Source organism: Gadus chalcogrammus, chromosome 8 (assembly GCF_026213295.1).
Source record: "Gadus chalcogrammus isolate NIFS_2021 chromosome 8, NIFS_Gcha_1.0, whole genome shotgun sequence".
Taxonomy (NCBI): domain Eukaryota; kingdom Metazoa; phylum Chordata; class Actinopteri; order Gadiformes; family Gadidae; genus Gadus; species Gadus chalcogrammus.
This window is the reverse complement of record NC_079419.1, coordinates 11,277,098-11,294,493: the sequence shown is the minus strand read 5'-3', so window position 1 is coordinate 11,294,493 and position 17,396 is coordinate 11,277,098. Positions and strand designations below refer to the sequence as shown.

Here is a 17,396-nt window from a genome sequence, read left to right as displayed (position 1 = left end):
GCAAACGAAATACGATTTTTCTAATTATTTAAGCATTTATCAACCGCACAACATTAACCTGAACAAAGTAAAACTTACCGCATGGGTTAGAAAGATGGCTACCAGAAAAGGATCAGCTCCAGATCAGCTCTGGAATCTGGAATCGCACAGAGAGTAGATGTTAGGGTCGGTCGTCAGGCTTTGGGTTAGGATAAGTTTGGGTAACTTTTTGATAATGTAAAGTTGAGGGATTAGTTAGCTACTTGTTAGACGTTTTCATGAAATGCTCTTAACTTACTCATGAGATTCGTTAGCCATCAAAGAAAAATAAAGGAAACCCAGGGTGCTGGGACTGCGGTCTTAGGAGTGCGGTCCTGAAGCAGCAGACCACTCTGAGGACCTGCTGGGGGTCCTGATGCGTTAATCAGCGCCTGGCTGTTGGGTACGGAAGCCGAGAACGGCCATCGATTATTTATTTTTTTATGCACTGTTATCTCGTGATAACGACTTATTATCTCGTTTTCTCGATATAACAATGGTCGTTTTCTCGTGATAACGAATTAATTATCTCGTTTTCTCGATATAACAAAGGTCGTTTTCTCGTGATAACGAATTAATTATCTCGTTTAATTATCTCCACTTTTCTGTATACCTGTCTGCAGGCTCCACCTGTCAATGAGAGAAACATGAAATAAGGCAGTTTTTTGTGTTTCACCGGCAAGGAGCTGTCATTACGCGCAAATTACGCACGGCTGCGCGCTCTTTATATCGTCCATCTTCACTTGAACCTCGTTGCTCATATCAAATCCAACTTTACAAGCTGTGTCACAACTAAGGATAAATAGATCAAATCAAAATGTCGATGAATCACACATGAATCATCAGCATTACGTTTATAAATGCGCTTTTGATTTACAGTTTACAGATATCTATCCTAGGAGTGTCAATCCTGATATCCTGGAGTGCACTTCTTATTATAGATCACACTTAAAATGCAACATCATTTTATTTTTTAACTATAGGGGGTCCCCCAAGGGGTTGAAGACCATGCGTAGTGGCACAACAGCCTTCTTCAGGGTGTAACCCCGGATTATCTCGTTATCACGAGAAAACAAAGGGGAAAAAATATCTCGTTATCACGAGAAAACGAAATTTGTTATATCGAGATAACGAGATAATAAGTCGTTATCACGAGAGTGCATTAAAAAAAAAAAAAATCGATGGCCGTTCTCGGCTTCCGTAGTTGGGGGCAGTATTGGGTTATCTTCTGTTTCCACTTGTAGCTTCTTTCTGAGCAGCAGAGAGAAGAAGACCTCACTTTCTCTGTTCAGGCGTCGTGTCTCTGCTGATCTTTTTTTCATCACTTCTCTTCCAATACTTCCTCATCTCTGCAGAGGATGTCTCTGGAGGTCTGCTCCCGGGTTGCCGCCATCGGGCTGTCCGTCGTGTCTTTCCTCGCAACTTTAGTCGTCAACGGCTTGGCTGGGGCGGGGCGAGGTGAACGCAACACGGAGTTTTCATAGATGTCATGTAGTATATAATATTGTCTTACCGTGCGGTCGATACTGATGAATTAACTTCTGATTTTATCTGAACAACATTCTAACTTTACTTTGTTGGTCAACCAACATGAAGCTGAACTGCGATGGGAACAATAATCAGAAACTAGACTACAGGGAGTGACCAACTTTATGTCAACTACGTTCATTCATAGTTATAGTCCTTAGTGACCTGTCTCTGTACTGCCAACCCCCTACCTGCTCCTTAATGACCTGTCTCTGTACTGTCTAACCCCTACCAGCTCCATAATGACCCGTCTCTGTACTGTCTAACCCCTACCTGCTCCATAATGACCCGTCTCTGTACTGTCTAACCCCTACCTGCTCCTTAATGACCCGTCTCTGTACTGTCTAAACCCTCCACCTCATCCCTAACTCTCCACCTCAAGCTGGTGTGTAGTGAGCGTTCTGGCGCCAATTGGCTGCCGTGCATCACCCAACTGGGTGCTACATATTGGTGGTGGTTAGTGAGGTCCCCCCTTCACTTTAGGCGTCTTTGAGTGTTATTAATTATTATTATTTTTCATGTTTAACCTCTGTTTTCCTTTTATTCCTAGTCTGTTTTACATAGTTTTGAATGATGACTATATGCTCTGTAAGGTGACCTTGGGTGTCTTGAAAGGCGCCTCTAAATTAAATGTATTATTATTATTATTATTACCTGCTCCTTAATGACCCGTCTTTGTACTGTCTAACTTATTCAGCCTACATGTGAGGGTTGCGTCCCCCCCCCTCTAGCCTGACCCCTGTGTGTGCAGGTCCGTTTGGCTCCAGCACCGGTAACGTCTCGTCCCGCTATGAGACGGACGTGACTCCGGCCGGCTGGACCTTCTCCATCTGGGGCCTCATCTACACCTGGCTCTGCCTTGCCCTGATCTACATCACCTCCTACCTGTTCAGAGGGTACACACAACACACACACACACACACACACACACACACACACACACACACACACACACACACAATGGAACATAAAGGTCTGCTCTGTGTTACTATTATGATGGAAGGGGTGTGTGTGTGTGTGTGTTTTTGTGTAGTGCGTGGGCCCTGTGTGTGTTACCCTACGGTTTCTACTTCTGCTGGCTGGTCAACATGCTGCTGAACATTAGCTGGCTGCTGCTGTGGGACAGAGAGTACGTATACTAATACACTACTGTAGTACTAGAACACACTACTGCTGTAGTACCAATACACAACTACTGTTTGAGTACTCTAGTACTAATACACACTACTGTTCAATACTAGACTGGGAACATAACTCAGTTTCAAAGTAAAAGCCCCATGTTTCTCCATCCTGTGGACATTAGTCAGTTTCAAAGTATAAGCCCCATGTTTCTCCATCCTGTGGACATTAGTCAGTTTCAAAGTAAAAGCCCCATGTTTCTCCATCCTGTGGACATTAGTCAGTTTCAAAGTAAAAGCCTCATGTTTCTCAATTCTGTGGACCTTGGTGATGTGCTTGTTGTTTCCAGGGCGATGGTGGCGGCGCTGGTCGTCTTGGTGATGCTCACTCTGTCCAGCTACGGCGCCTTGTTCTTCTGTTGCTACGCTACTGATAATTATGGTCTGTGGCTGCAGACCCACCAGCCAAAAGACCTGGCCTGCCTGCGCATACTGGTAGGGTTTGAATAATCTTTATTGAACCAGCTCAGTTTTACCAGACAGAGCTCAGCTGTCCCAGCCTGCAGCAGCACACAGCGACACAATCAACCCCACTTACCTAACCTTAACCTGCACCATCTTCCTTATGTTCCATATTTGAGGATCTGATCTCATCACACTGAATTTAATATTGTTTGAAACAAAAGGAGAGATATTCGGCATTGTTTAACCAATAGGAGGGCAGAAGGCGGGTAGTCAGTGTTAACCATCAGGAGGGCAGATGGGAGGTACTCAGTGTTAGGGCAGGAGGCAGGCGTTGTGGGGACCGTGCTGAGCGTGTCCTGTGATAGGTTCAGAACGGCCTGGCCCTCTACGCCACCTGGACGTCCGTGGCCACGCTGATCAACCTAGCGGTGGTCCTCCAGCTGGGGGGCGTTGCCCAGACCACAGCCGGGACCATCACCCTCTGCCTGCTATTGGTCCAGCTCCTAGCCTGGTGAGTTCCGATTGGAGAATGTAGAGTGAGCGAGTCAGAAACTGTTAAAGCCACTCTCACTCACACACAGCTGGTCCTCTGGTCTCCAGCTGGTCCTCTGGTCTCCAGCTGGTCCTCTAGTCCTCTGGTCTCCAGCTGGTCCTCTGGTCTCCAGCTGGTCCTCTGGTCTCCAGCTGGTCCTCTAGTCTCCAGCTGGTCCTCTGGTCTCCTGCTGGTCCTCTGGTCTCCAGCTGGTCCTCTGGTCTCCAGCTGGTCCTCTGGTCTCCAGCTGGTCCTCTGGTCTCCTGCTGGTCCTCTGGTCTCCAGCTGGTCCTCTGGTCTCCTGCTGGTCCTCTGGTCTCCAGCTGGTCCTCTAGTCCTCTGGTCTCCAGCTGGTCCTCTATTCCTCTGGTCTCCAGCTGGTCCTCTGGTCTCCTGCTGGTCCTCTGGTCTCCAGCTGGTCCTCTGGTCTCCAGCTGGTCCTCTAGTCCTCTGGTCTCCAGCTGGTCCTCTGGTCTCCAGCTGGTCCTTTAGTCCTCTGGTCTCCAGCTGTTCCTCTAGTCCTCTGGTCTCCTGCTGGTCCTCTGGTCTCCTGCTGGTCCTCTGGTCTCCAGCTGGTCCTCTGGTCTCCTGCTGGACCTCTGATCTCCTGCTGGTCCTCGGTCTAACAGGTTCTCTCTGCAGGTTCTTCCTGGAGAACGTGTTCCTGGACCGCTGGGTGCGCCCGCTGCAGACGGTGTACCCGGTGGTGGTCCTGGCCCTGTCTGGGACCGTCAGCCGGCACCACCAACCGCTACACCCCACCGCCAACTCTGTTTTCCAGGGTGAGGCAACTGCACCACCCCACACCCTACTGCACCACCCACTGTCCTTCTGCAACTTACACCATCACCCTTCATCCACCATCACGTTTATCGTCTGAGTTCTTCCTCTTTGTATCTTCTGTTAGTGGTGCTGCTGGTCCTCTCGTGTGTTCTACTGGTGGCCCGAGTCGTCATGGTGATCTGCAGAACCAGGAAGCAGCCTCTTCTGGGTTCAGGCCAGCATCCAATCAGATCCCCTTGTGATGGTGGCAAGAGGAAACTCCTTAACTAAAACCTCTATATAGAATATAACTATAGCATTGTTGATGTGATATATATACTTGAACTGAAGACTAACTATTCATTGTCTGTATAGTTACATAAACATCCGTCATATACAGAAATATTTACACGATCTAATGTATATAATTTTTATGATCCTTTTTCCAATAAAACATCCTTGATCTAATGCTTTATATTGCTACAGTCTTAAACATTTTATATTCTCATTAAAAAAAAACTGCTTTCATAAAAATGTCATGTTTTGTCATCTACTTCATCCAACCGAGTTCGTCGGCTCAATTCAAACATCTGCTTGAACTGAGGTCTAGTCTATAGACACAGGCCACGCCCATTTTGATGCCACAACCAAATTAAAAATGCATGGTTGTCATCTTGTCCAGAATAATCTACTTTGAATCTATTTATTTTTCACTTTGAAGCCCAAAAATAACCGTTAGGTGGAACCCCTCTTACACTTAATTCCAAACACAATAATTGTTATTCAGAACAGAGGAACAGATTCGGGTTTATTGTTCAAACAGAAAATCCATTTTACACCAACATCTGGAACCTCGTGCCCTTCAAATGTTAACATGCCTTTTAGAAAAAGAAGGATAGATATGGACTCAATGTTCCCAGCGCCTTCCGCTAACCCCTCCCCTGGGTCTGAGGCCCGCCCCCCCCCCCCAGTCCGGACGTCACATACACAACTAAAACTAACACTCTAACGCACCCAACAACCCGACCTTTGACCTCACCGGTCAGTGGTGACTGCGGGGGAATTTGGCGCCGTGCCCCCCCCAGCCCAGATAGACCAGAGGGTCCAGATTGGACCCCCTCCAGCAGCCCAGGCTAGAGCGTCCAGGGGTCCATAGTCTACCCCCCAGCGTCGGCCTGGATTCTAGAGGCCAGACCCACAGTCCTGCTCGGGGTGTGGGTCTGGGTGTGGGGGTGGTGGGGGGCCTTGTCTGACCGGGGGGGGGGGGGGGGGGGGTCTGACCCGTGGGGGGGTACGGCCAGGTAACGGTGCACATTAACATACGAGATAAGAAGATATAGAAAACAAAACCAATGTACACGAGTCGCTGGGGCCGACTCCTCCTCTCCTCCTCACACCGGCTCCTTCGTAGGTGCAGTAAACGTAGTCCTGTGTTTGTGTGTGTGTGTGTCTGTGTGTGTGTCTCTACTTGTGTTCTTTCGTGGGGGCGAAGTACAGTTCCATGGGCTTGTTGACCTTCCAGTACTTCTCACTGACCAGCTCCAGGGAGAAGGACCCGTTCAGCACCTGAGGACACACCGCGTTAGGGACGCACCTCAGAGAGTGTGTATACAGTAGAGGTGTTAGTGTATACATGAATGTAGTTAGCTGTGTTTATTAGGGGTGTAACGATACATGTATTCGTATTTAAAATCGGTACGGACGTCACGGTTCGGTGCATGGATGTACACGGAGAATACACGGTATAAAACTGGCGTGCAAATTAATTAATGTAATGCCGAACTAAGGTTAGATACGCGATCTTCAGGGACAACTGAGACGCCTGAAAGGGTGCCGGCAAGTTCGAGCTACACACACCTTCCGTTGATTGGTCGACAGAATCGCACTTCCGTGAGGCAGGGGTATAATAAACCAACACATTATCCGCAAGGTATTTCTGGACAACGCCGAAAGCTTCTTTTATTGAAGAAAATGTTGCACAAAAGTTTGCCGTCCTTCTTGGACATCCTACATTGTTGATCTTTGTTCATTGTGCATGTTCTTCTTTTTCCTTGGAATTATTAGCAGGCTACACTGTCGCCCCCCCCCCCCCCCCCCCCTACCATAATGGTACTGTCGGCGGTTGAAATGTGAGCCGTAACTGAGCTGCGCCGAACCACACCGTCACTACTCCACCAAGCCGCACCGAACCGACCCGCACCCTCCGGTGGAAATGCGCAAATTCTGTGTAATTTGCACTATGTGCTGAATTTTCAGTTTTATAACTGTTAGTCTTATTTTGTTTACAAGTTAAGGATGGAGTCTGGAGTGTACTTATTGTGGGGTACTTATTGTTTACATCTTAGATTACACAGTTCAGGCTGTTGCAGCTAGCTCAGGGGAGAGACAGTATGACACTAGGTGGTACAACCTGAGACAATAAAAATGAATTGCCTTCTGCATTTTTGGTTTTTCTTTTCCCTTCATTGTTCCGAATTCGTACCGAACCGTGACTTCAGTGTACCGTTACACCCCTAGGGTTTATGCATGCGTGTGCTCCTAAATCGAAGGAGGAGGCAGCGCAGGGGATATAGATGGGGGGGGGGGGGGGGGGGGGGGGGGGTGTGTGTGTGTGTGTGTGTGTGTGTGTGTGTGTGTGTGTGTGTGTGTGTGTGTGTGTGTGTGTGTGTGTGTGTGTGTGTGTGTGTGTGTGTGTGTGTGTGTGTGTGTGTGTGTGTGTGTGTGTGTGTGTGTGTCTACCCACAGTGAAGGTGGATGCGGCGCTGGGGATGTAGATGGTGTACTGCTTCTCGGAGGCGGCCTCCACGTTGACGGGGCTGGCCTCGGCGTTCCTCCGCAGCTCCTCCAGGGCAAGGCGCACCGCCAGGTACTTGGAGAGGTGGTCCACCGTGGCGTTTCCCGACGTCTTGATGTAGCGAGGGACGAACTCCACACTTAACGCACACACACACCCACCCACGTTAGTGGGAAAGTCCCTGGTTAAGGGTACACCCTGGTTAGGGTGAGGGGGTACAGTCCCTGGTCAGGGGTACACCCTGGTTAGGGTTACAGTCCCTGGTTAGGGGTACAGTTCCTGGTTAGGGTTAGGGGTACAGTCCCTGTTTAGGGTTAGGGGAACAGTCCCTGGTTAGGGGAACAGTCCCTGGTTAGGGTTAGGGGTACAGTCCCTACTGAGGGTTAGGGGTACAGTCGCTGTTGAAGGTTAGGGGTACAGTCCCTGGTTAGGGTGAGGGGAACAGTCCCTGGTTAGGGGTACAGTCCCTGGTTAGGGTTAGGGGTACAGTTCCTGGTTAGGGTTAGGGGTACAGTTCCTGGTTAGGGGTACAGTCCCTGGTTAGGGTTAGGGGTACAGTCCCTGGTTAGGGTTAGGGGTACAGTCCCTGGTTAGGGTTAGGGGTACAGTCCCTGGTTAGGGGTACAGTGGGTCACTAAGGGGTGAACCAGGGGAGCCCCAAATGTTCAGGGGCTCCTCACTGCTGAACCAGTAAAGAATCAGCGCTATACTGGGACTTTAGGGTTTTGTTTCTCTTCTGAACACACCTGTTGTGGGCGTCGTCCTTCTCCATCAGAGTGGGGTGTGGCCTAAAGACCAGCTCTATCTCACTGGCGCCGCCGTCAATCACCGAGTCCCCGCCCCCGTTCTCCGTGGCGTTCTCCATGTCCAGCCCGCTGTCGTCGCTGGTCTTGGTGCGCTTGATGCTTGGCCCCGCCTCCTTGGGGTGGAGTTAAAGAGGCGTGATGGTGTTAAACCTAACAGGCTAACCTACGTAGCATATAAACCCCATCATAACAACCATCATGGTAAACCAACTAGCATCTATCCCAGCATAATCAGCCACTTGGTTAACATAGCCATCATTATCCCCAAATAACCACCAAGCTAGCATGTATCCTGACCCCCGGCCGACCTACCTGGTTGCTATGGACAGAGGCGTTGCTACAGTGGGAGGAGTCTCCGTTGTCTTCGGCTCCACTTCCGTTCTCCACCGTGTGCTTCTTACCACGCTGCAGTCTACACACGTGCGCACACACACACAAGTTTGTTTGTCTTGATACTGACAGGTGTGTCCACCTGGTCGTTGTATGGAGGTGTGTACTACTGGTTGTGTACCTGGCTGGGGGTGTTACCTGTTCATAACCTGTATCTTCAGCCCCTCCTCTATACTGTGGGGGTGTTACCTGGTCATAGCCTGTATCTTCAGCCCCTCTATACTGTGGGGGTGTTACCTGGTCATAGCCTATATCTTCAGCCCCTCCTCTATACTGTGGGGGTGTTACCTGGTCATAGCCTGTATCTTCAGCCCCTCCTCTATACTGCGGGGGTGTTACCTGGTCATAGCCTGTATCTTCAGCCCCTCCTCTATACTGTGGGGGTGTTACCTGGTCATAGCCTGTACCTTCAGCCCCTCCTCTATACTGTGGGGGTGTTACCTGGTCATAGCCTGTAACTTCAGCCCCTCCTCTATACTGTGGGGGTGTTACCTGGTCATAGCTTGTATCTTCAGCCCCTCCTCTATACTGTGGGACAGTGCCTGCTGGTTGTTGTGTTTGCTGATCCGGGCGAGAACCCTCTCCTGGTGGGCTTCATACTCATCTCGGCTGGGGTAGATCTTACCTGAGAGGTGACACATGGACCAGTTACACTAGCTTATACACCTGAGGTGACACGAGTTATACACCTGAGGTGACACTAGTTTAAACACCTGAGGTGACACGAGTTATACACCTGAGGTGACACTAGTTTAAACACCTGAGGTGACACTAGTTTATAAACCTGAGGTGACACTAGCTTATACACCTGAGGTGACACTAGCTTATACACCTGAGGTGACATTAGCTTATACACCTGAGGTGACACTAGCTTATACACCTGAGGTGACAGTAGTTTAAACACCTGAGGTGACACTAGTTTATACACCTGAGGTGACACTAGTTTATACACCTGAGGTCACACTAGTTTATACACCTGAGGTGACACTAGTTTATACACCTGAGGTGACACTAGTTTATACACCTGAGGTGACACTAGTTTATACACCTGAGGTGACACTAGTTTAAACACCTGAGGTGACACTAGTTTAAACACCTGAGGTGACACTAGTTTATACACCTGAGGTGACACTAGTTTAAACACCTAAGGTGACACTAGTTTATACACCTGAGGTGACACTAGTTTAAACACCTGAGGTGACACTAGTTTATACACCTGAGGTGACACTAGTTTATACACCTGAGGTGACACTAGTTTAAACACCTAAGGTGACACTAGTTTATACACCTGAGGTGACACTAGTTTAAACACCTAAGGTGACACTAGTTTATACACCTGAGGTGACACTAGTTTATACACCTGAGGTGACACTAGTTTAAACACCTGAGGTGACACTAGTTTATACACCTGAGGTGACACTCGTTTATACACCTGAGGTGACACTAGCTGCTGCTGCTGGGGTGAGAAGGACTTACTGATGAGAGCGTCGAAGTTTGGGTCTGGACGCAGAGACCTCTTGGACACCAGCTTCTTACGACATGTCGGACACTCCTTGTTACTGGAGTGGCAGGAGGGGATGAGAGTGCGAGAGAGAGACTACATGTTAAGTTCAGGAACATAACTCACCAAGATCTGAATGGTGGTGATAAACTCACCCAGACCTCCACCCAGACCTCTGAGTGGAGGTTACAAACTCACCCAGACCTCAGAGTGGAGGTCATCAACTCACCCAGACCTCTGAGTGGAGGTTATAAACTCACCCAGACCTCAGAGTGGAGGTCATCAACTCACCCAGACCTCTGAGTGGAGGTTATAAACTCACCCAGACCTCAGAGTGGAGGTTATAAACTCACCCAGACCTCTGAGTGGAGGTTATAAACTCACCCAGACCTCAGAGTGGAGGTTATAAACTCACCCAGACCTCTGAGTGGAGGTTATAAACTCACCCAGACCTCAGAGTGGAGGTTATAAACTCACCCAGACCTCAGAGTGGAGGTTATAAACTCACCCAGACCTCAGAGTGGAGGTTATAAACTCACCCAGACCTCAGAGTGGAGGTTATAAACTCACCCAGACCTCAGAGTGGAGGTTATAAACTCACCCAGACCTCAGAGTGGAGGTTATAAACTCACCCAGACCTCCACCCAGACCTCAGAGTGGAGGTTATAAACTCACCCAGACCTCAGAGTGGAGGTTATAAACTCACCCAGGCCTCAGAGTGGAGGTTATAAACTCACCCAGGCCTCAGAGTGGAGGTTATAAACTCACCCAGACCTCAGAGTGGAGGTTATAAACTCACACAGACCTCAGAGTGGAGGTTATAAACTCACCCAGACCTCAGAGTGGAGGTTATAAACTCACACAGACCTCAGAGTGGAGGTTATAAACTCACACAGACCTCAGGAGGTTATAAACTCACCCAGACCTCTGAGTGGAGGTTATAAACTCACACAGACCTCAGAGTGGAGGTTATAAACTCACACAGACCTCAGGAGGTTATAAACTCACCCAGACCTCTGAGTGGAGGTTATAACTCACCCAGATCTGAGGGCCGTGATGATGCAGTCGGCGCAGAAGCGGTGGAGACACTCCTTGGTGGTCATGGTGTTCTTCAGCATGTCCAGACAGATGGGACACATGAGCTCACTGTGCAGCGACCGCGGAGACACAGCGATCTCCAGCCCGTCCGTTATCGCCTCCTGCAGAGAGGCGCTATGTTATGGCCTCCTGTAGAGACGTTACCGTCATGTTGTAGTAATGTTATGGCCTCCTGTAGAGACGTTACGTCATGTTGTAGTAATGTTATAGCCTCCTGTAGACGTTACGTCATGTTGTAGTAATGTTATAGCCTCCTGTAGAGACGTTACGTCATGTTGTAGTAATGTTATAACCTCCTGTAGAGACGTTACGTCATGTTGTAGTAATGTTATGGCCTCCTGTAGAGACGTTACGTCATATTGTAGTAATGTTATGGCCTCCTGTAGAGACGTTACGTCATGTTGTAGTAATGTTATGGCCTCCTGTAGAGACGTTACGTCATGTTGTAGTAATGTTATGGCCTCCTGTAGAGACGTTACGTCATGTTGTAGTAATGTTATAGCCTCCTGTAGACGTTACGTCATGTTGTAGTAATGTTATAGCCTCCTGTAGAGACGTTACGTCATGTTGTAGTAATGTTATAGCCTCCTGTAGAGACGTTACGTCATGTTGTAGTAATGTTATGGCCTCCTGTAGAGACGTTACGTCATGTTGTAGTAATGTTATGGCCTCCTGTAGAGACGTTACGTCATGTTGTAGTAATGTTATGGCCTCCTGTAGAGACTTTACGTCATGTTGTAGTAATGTTATGGCCTCCTGTAGAGACGTTACGTCATGTTGTAGTAATGTTATAACCTCCTGTAGAGACGTTACGTCATGTTGTAGTAATGTTATGGCCTCCTGTAGAGACGTTACGTCATGTTGTAGTAATGTTATAGCCTCCTGTAGACGTTACGTCATGTTGTAGTAATGTTATAGCCTCCTGTAGAGACGTTACGTCATGTTGTAGTAATGTTATGGCCTCCTGTAGAGACGTTACGTCATATTGTAGTAATGTTATGGCCTCCTGTAGAGACGTTACGTCATGTTGTAGTAATGTTATAGCCTCCTGTAGACGTTACGTCATGTTGTAGTAATGTTATAGCCTCCTGTAGACGTTACGTCATGTTGTAGTAATGTTATAGCCTCCTGTAGAGACGTTACGTCATGTTGTAGTAATGTTATGGCCTCCTGTAGAGACGTTACGTCATATTGTAGTAATGTTATGGCCTCCTGTAGAGACTTTACGTCATATTGTAGTAATGTTATGGCCTCCTGTAGAGACTTTACGTCATGTTGTAGTAATGTTATGGCCTCCTGTAGAGACGTTACCGTCATGTTGTAGTAATGTTATGGCCTCCTGTAAAGACGTTACGTCATGTTGTAGTAATGTTATGGCCTCCTGTAGAGACTAGGGCTGTCACTTTTTCCAAAAATGAAATTCGAACGAATTTCGAATGTCCATAATTAATTCGAATACATTCGAATACATTCGACCCCCCCCTCCCCCCCCCATAGAACTATTAAAAAAAAAAAAAAAAAAAACACGACAACGACTGTTGCCGTGTTTCTTTTTATTTCTTGTGGAAATCACGTATACCTACTGAATTCATAACAGCACAGGATAAAAACACATCTTTGATAACACATTTGTAAACACAACAAGAGGAAGCTCCGACACACAAGTGCGGCTGTCTTTTACGCATTAACAATAACTGCTCGGAGCGCGATATGCGGAGCGCATGTCGTCCATGGCACACACAGCCTATATAAACGAACAATCTGTGAGGCCGACCTCCAACACGGCATGCTGCTCTTTTGTACTTGTAAAGAAAATTACAAGTAGTCTCGCAGCTCTCCGTTACCGCTGCAGCTGCAGCCGCTACAGGCTGTCCATCGCGCCCAGCGCAGCAGCGGACTTTTCTCCCTGTCGTGTGCGATCAGTGTCGGTCTCCGTTTCAATGAGCTCGTGTGAGAGGCTTTCAGTCACGAGATGTTTCTGTGCAGGGGAAAGGTGGACTAACCGGGAGAAGCGGGGATCCAGGAGGGCCGCTTTATTGAGGAAAAGCCACTCGCCGCTCTCTTCTTTATAGCGCATTTTTACAGTTCGAATGGAGAATTACACTTCGAATTCGAACTTTTCACCCCACCTTCGAACGAATATTCGAACTTCGAATAAAAAGTGACAGCCCTAGTAGAGACGTTACGTCATGTTGTAGTAATGTTATGGCCTCCTGTAGAGACGTTACGTCATGTTGTAGTAATGTTATAGCCTCCTGTAGAGACGTTACGTCAAGTTGTAGTAATGTTATGGCCTCCTGTAGAGACGTTACCGTCATGTTGTAGTAATGTTATGGCCTCCTGTAGAGACGTTACCGTCATGTTGTAGTAATGTTATGGCCTCCTGTAGAGACGTTACCGTCATGTTGTAGTAATGTTATGGCCTCCTGTAGAGACGTTACGTCATGTTGTAGTAATGTTATAGCCTCCTGTAGACATTACGTCATGTTGTAGTAATGTTATAGCCTCCTGTAGAGACGTTACGTCATGTTGTAGTAATGTTATAGCCTCCTGTAGACGTTACGTCATGTTGTAGTAATGTTATGGCCTCCTGTAGAGACGTTACGTCATGTTGTAGTAATGTTATGGCCTCCTGTAGAGACGTTACCGTCATGTTGTAGTAATGTTATAGCCTCCTGTAGAGACGTTACGTCATGTTGTAGTAATGTTATAGCCTCCTGTAGAGACGTTACGTCATGTTGTAGTAATGTTATAGCCTCCTGTAGAGACGTTACGTCATGTTGTAGTAATGTTACAGCCTCCTGTAGAGACGTTACGTCATGTTGTAGTAATGTTATAGCCTCCGGTAGAGACGTTACCGTCATGTTGTAGTAATGTTATAGCCTCCTGTAGAGACGTTACGTCATGTTGTAGTAATGTTATAGCCTCCTGTAGAGACGTTACGTCATGTTGTAGTAATGTTATAGCCTCCTGTAGAGACGTTACGGCATGTTGTAGTAATGTTATAGCCTCCTGTAGAGACGTTACGTCAAGTTGTAGTAATGTTATAGCCTCCTGTAGAGACGTTACGTCATGTTGTAGTAATGTTATAGCCTCCGGTAGAGACGTTAAGTCATGTTGTAGTAATGTTATAGCCTCCTGTAGAGACGTTACGTCATGTTGTAGTAATGTTATAGCCTCCTGTAGAGACGTTACGTCATGTTGTAGTAATGTTATAGCCTCCTGTAGAGACGTTACGTCATGTTGTAGCAATGTTATAGCCTCCGGTAGAGACGTTACCGTCATGTTGTAGTAATGTTATAGCCTCCTGTAGAGACGTTACGTCATGTTGTAGTAATGTTATAGCCTCCTGTAGAGACGTTACGTCATGTTGTAGTAATGTTATAGCCTCCTGTAGAGACGTTACGGCATGTTGTAGTAATGTTATAGCCTCCTGTAGAGACGTTACGTCAAGTTGTAGTAATGTTATAGCCTCCTGTAGAGACGTTACGTCATGTTGTAGTAATGTTATGGCCTCCTGTAAAGACGTTACGTCATGTTGTAGTAATGTTATGGCCTCCTGTAGAGACGTTACGTCATGTTGTAGTAATGTTATGGCCTCCTGTAGAGACGTTACGTCATGTTGTAGTAATGTTATGGCCTCCTGTAGAGACGTTACCGTCATGTTGTAGTAATGTTATGGCCTCCTGTAGAGACGTTACCGTCATGTTGTAGTAATGTTATGGCCTCCTGTGGGGACGTTACCGTCATATTGTAGTAAGGTTATGGTCTCCTGCAGAGAGGTTATGTTTCAGTCTAAGTAGTGTGTGTGTGTGTGTGTGTGTGTGTGTGTGTGTGTGTGTGTGTGTGTGTGTGTGTGTGTGTGTGTGTGTGTGTGTGTGTGTGTGTGTGTGTGTGTGTGTGTGTGTGTGTGTGTGTGTGTGTGTGTACCTGCGGGGTCCTCTGCAGCTCGTACAGGCTCAGCTCCCAGGTCTTGCTGAGGGGCTGGACCCCGTTGGTCTGAACGGTCTGGGTCATCACGGCAACACTGTAACACCATGACACATTCATCACCATGACAACACTCACTACCATGATGACACCCCATAACACACTCATCCCCATGACAACACTCACAACCATGACAATATCCCGTGACAACCTCATCACCAAGACAACACCCAATTATACTAACCCCAATGACAACACACCATAATACACTCACCACCATAACAACACACCACAACACTTTTCATTGTCAAACAGATCTGCAGATTTCTGAATAAAACATTGAACTCTCTCCATCATGACCGGTGATTATATCATCAGGACCAGTTATCTACTGTGAGGACCACCGATTCCACCAGGATCACTGATTCTACCACCAGGACCACTGATTCTACCATCAGGACCAGTTATCTACTGTCAGGACCACTGACTACCATCAGGACCAGTGACTTCCATCAGGACCAGTGATTCTAACACCACTACCAGTGACTACCATCAGGACCAGTGATTCTAACACCACTACCAGTGACTACCATCAGGACCAGTGATTCTACCATCAGGACCAGTGATTCTACCATCAGGACCAGTGACTCTACCATCAGGACCAGTGACTCTACCATCAGGACCAGTGACTCTACCATCAGGACCAGTGACTCTACCATCAGGACCAGTGACTCCAACACCAGGACCAGTGATTCTAACACCAGGACCAGTGATTCTAAAACCAGGACCAGCGACTCTAACACCAGAGAGTTGTTTATGAATGACCACCTTAACAACACGATGCCTCCAGGACGGACGGTAGCTTCAGGTTCTCCTTCCTGTTCCACAGGGTCTCATAAAGGAAGGATCAGTGGAGTTGGAACCGCTAGGAGGTCGGTGGAGCACAAAGGGCCGTAAAACTGTATTATATATATGAAATTGTATGATACTATACAGGGCTGTACCGTCTGAGTAGTGGTCCATTCCGCCGTGGAGGAACACTCTGCTCATGCTAACCCTAAACAAACCATGGCTGTGGTACTCTACGGTGAATCAGACCCGGGACCGGTGCCTGCCTGTCCGGGTCGACCCTCCACCGGGTTATTACCAGACCGAGACCGGGAACCGGAGTGCGGTCACAACAACAACAACAGGAGGGGAGCGGGAGGACGGAGGGATCCCGGCGGTAGCTAGCTCCTCAGAGACAACAACAACACGGCCCGCGAGGAGCCGTCCCCACCGCCGCAGCGCGAGCCTCCAGCAGCGGCGCGAGTCTTCCGCTGCGGCGGACAGAGCCTCGCCCATCCGCCCAAACACCTGGACCCAGCGCAGGAACACGGCGCCCTAAACATCGCGTTTATATACAACTTACCGACGGAGCAGCAGCTTCTCGAGCAGCGACAGCAATATGGCGGGTCTCATCCACGCTGGGGCACCTGGGAGATGTAGTCTCTATGTATGTAGGTCAGCCGGGAGATGTAGTCTCTTTGTCTGTAGGTCAGCCGGGAGATGTAGTTTCTGTCTATGTAGGTCAGCCGGGAGATGTAGTCTCTGTGTATGTAGGTCAGCCGGGAGATGTAGTCTCTCTGCACCGTGTTTAATCACTTATTGGTTTGAGTTGTATTCCCATATACTTCCCTGTCATCTGTTTTAAGAAATATAAAATAATAAAATCAGAAGTATATAAAAGTATATAATATTATATTTTCTGGTTTAGTGAACTATAACTGGACTGGTTTAGTGAACTATAACTTGTTTACTGAACTATAACTGGCCTAGTGATCAATAACTGGTTTAGTGAACTTTAACTGTTCTGGCTTAATATTAAAGCTTTGTTTGCCTTGTGTGATTGTAAAACTGTACATATTATATGATAAGTGGTTAATAGTTCAACCACACAGCAGCAGTGACAACAACGTGTGCATGGTGACGTCACATCGCGACGGCCGCCGCCCTCGTGGGAGAGTGACGGGTGGAGTGACGTCAGAGTCCCTATCCTCGTTGGTCTAATGGAGACGTGATAATGTGTCATTATGGGAGACATGGTTGGATTTTTTACTGTTTATCAGGGGAGACGTCTTCCTCAGCTTAGGTGACTGGAAGTCTTCCTTCGTATTCAACATGACGACTCCTCTCCAAATGGCGGAGAATCACCAACAAAAATAAACATGATGCATCAATGCGTACCAAACCTATTCTAATGCTGTTAGACCTTCTACAAAGAAGGTCTTATAACAAGTTAGGAGGAGTGGGATGGGGGAGAAGGAGGAGGTATGTGGGGATGAGGAGGAGAAGGAGTATGGTGGGGAGGAGGAGGAGGAGGAGGAGGAGGAGGAGGAGGTGGAGGAGGAGGAGGAGGAAGAACTGTATGGGGAGGAAGAGGAGCAGGGCGAGGGGGGGAGCAGTTTTGGGAGGT

The 17,396-nt window shown here is 47.8% G+C and overlaps 2 protein-coding genes across 4 annotated transcripts; one reads left to right on the top strand and one right to left on the bottom strand.

Moving 5' to 3' along the window:
- The first annotated feature begins 1,232 nt into the window (after positions 1-1,232).
- LOC130387755 (uncharacterized) lies at positions 1,233-4,962 on the top strand. Its single transcript, XM_056597008.1, has 7 exons — positions 1,233-1,476; positions 2,297-2,441; positions 2,579-2,674; positions 3,014-3,158; positions 3,494-3,639; positions 4,303-4,442; positions 4,568-4,962. Exons 1-7 carry the CDS (start codon positions 1,377-1,379, stop codon positions 4,711-4,713), a joined length of 918 nt encoding a protein of 305 aa, XP_056452983.1. The 5' UTR covers positions 1,233-1,376; the 3' UTR covers positions 4,714-4,962.
- On the bottom strand, positions 4,883-16,462 carry rnf2 (ring finger protein 2). 3 transcript variants are annotated; one of them, XM_056597007.1, is made up of 10 exons: positions 16,353-16,421; positions 15,770-15,866; positions 14,942-15,038; positions 10,952-11,112; positions 9,889-9,971; positions 8,905-9,037; positions 8,335-8,434; positions 7,963-8,135; positions 7,166-7,355; positions 4,887-5,988 (listed from the first exon to the last, which is right to left on the bottom strand). In XM_056597007.1, the coding sequence occupies exons 3-10, from the start codon at positions 15,026-15,028 to the stop codon at positions 5,887-5,889; spliced, it is 1,029 nt and encodes a 342-aa protein (XP_056452982.1). In that variant the 5' UTR covers positions 15,029-15,038; positions 15,770-15,866; positions 16,353-16,421; the 3' UTR covers positions 4,887-5,886. The 3 variants fall into 3 exon arrangements, with proteins under 3 accessions (XP_056452981.1, XP_056452982.1, XP_056452980.1); XM_056597006.1 differs by lacking the exon at positions 15,770-15,866 and having other exon boundaries at positions 4,883-5,988; positions 7,963-8,132; positions 16,353-16,462; XM_056597005.1 differs by lacking the exon at positions 15,770-15,866 and having other exon boundaries at positions 4,888-5,988; positions 16,353-16,462.
- Positions 16,463-17,396: the final 934 nt, after the last annotated feature.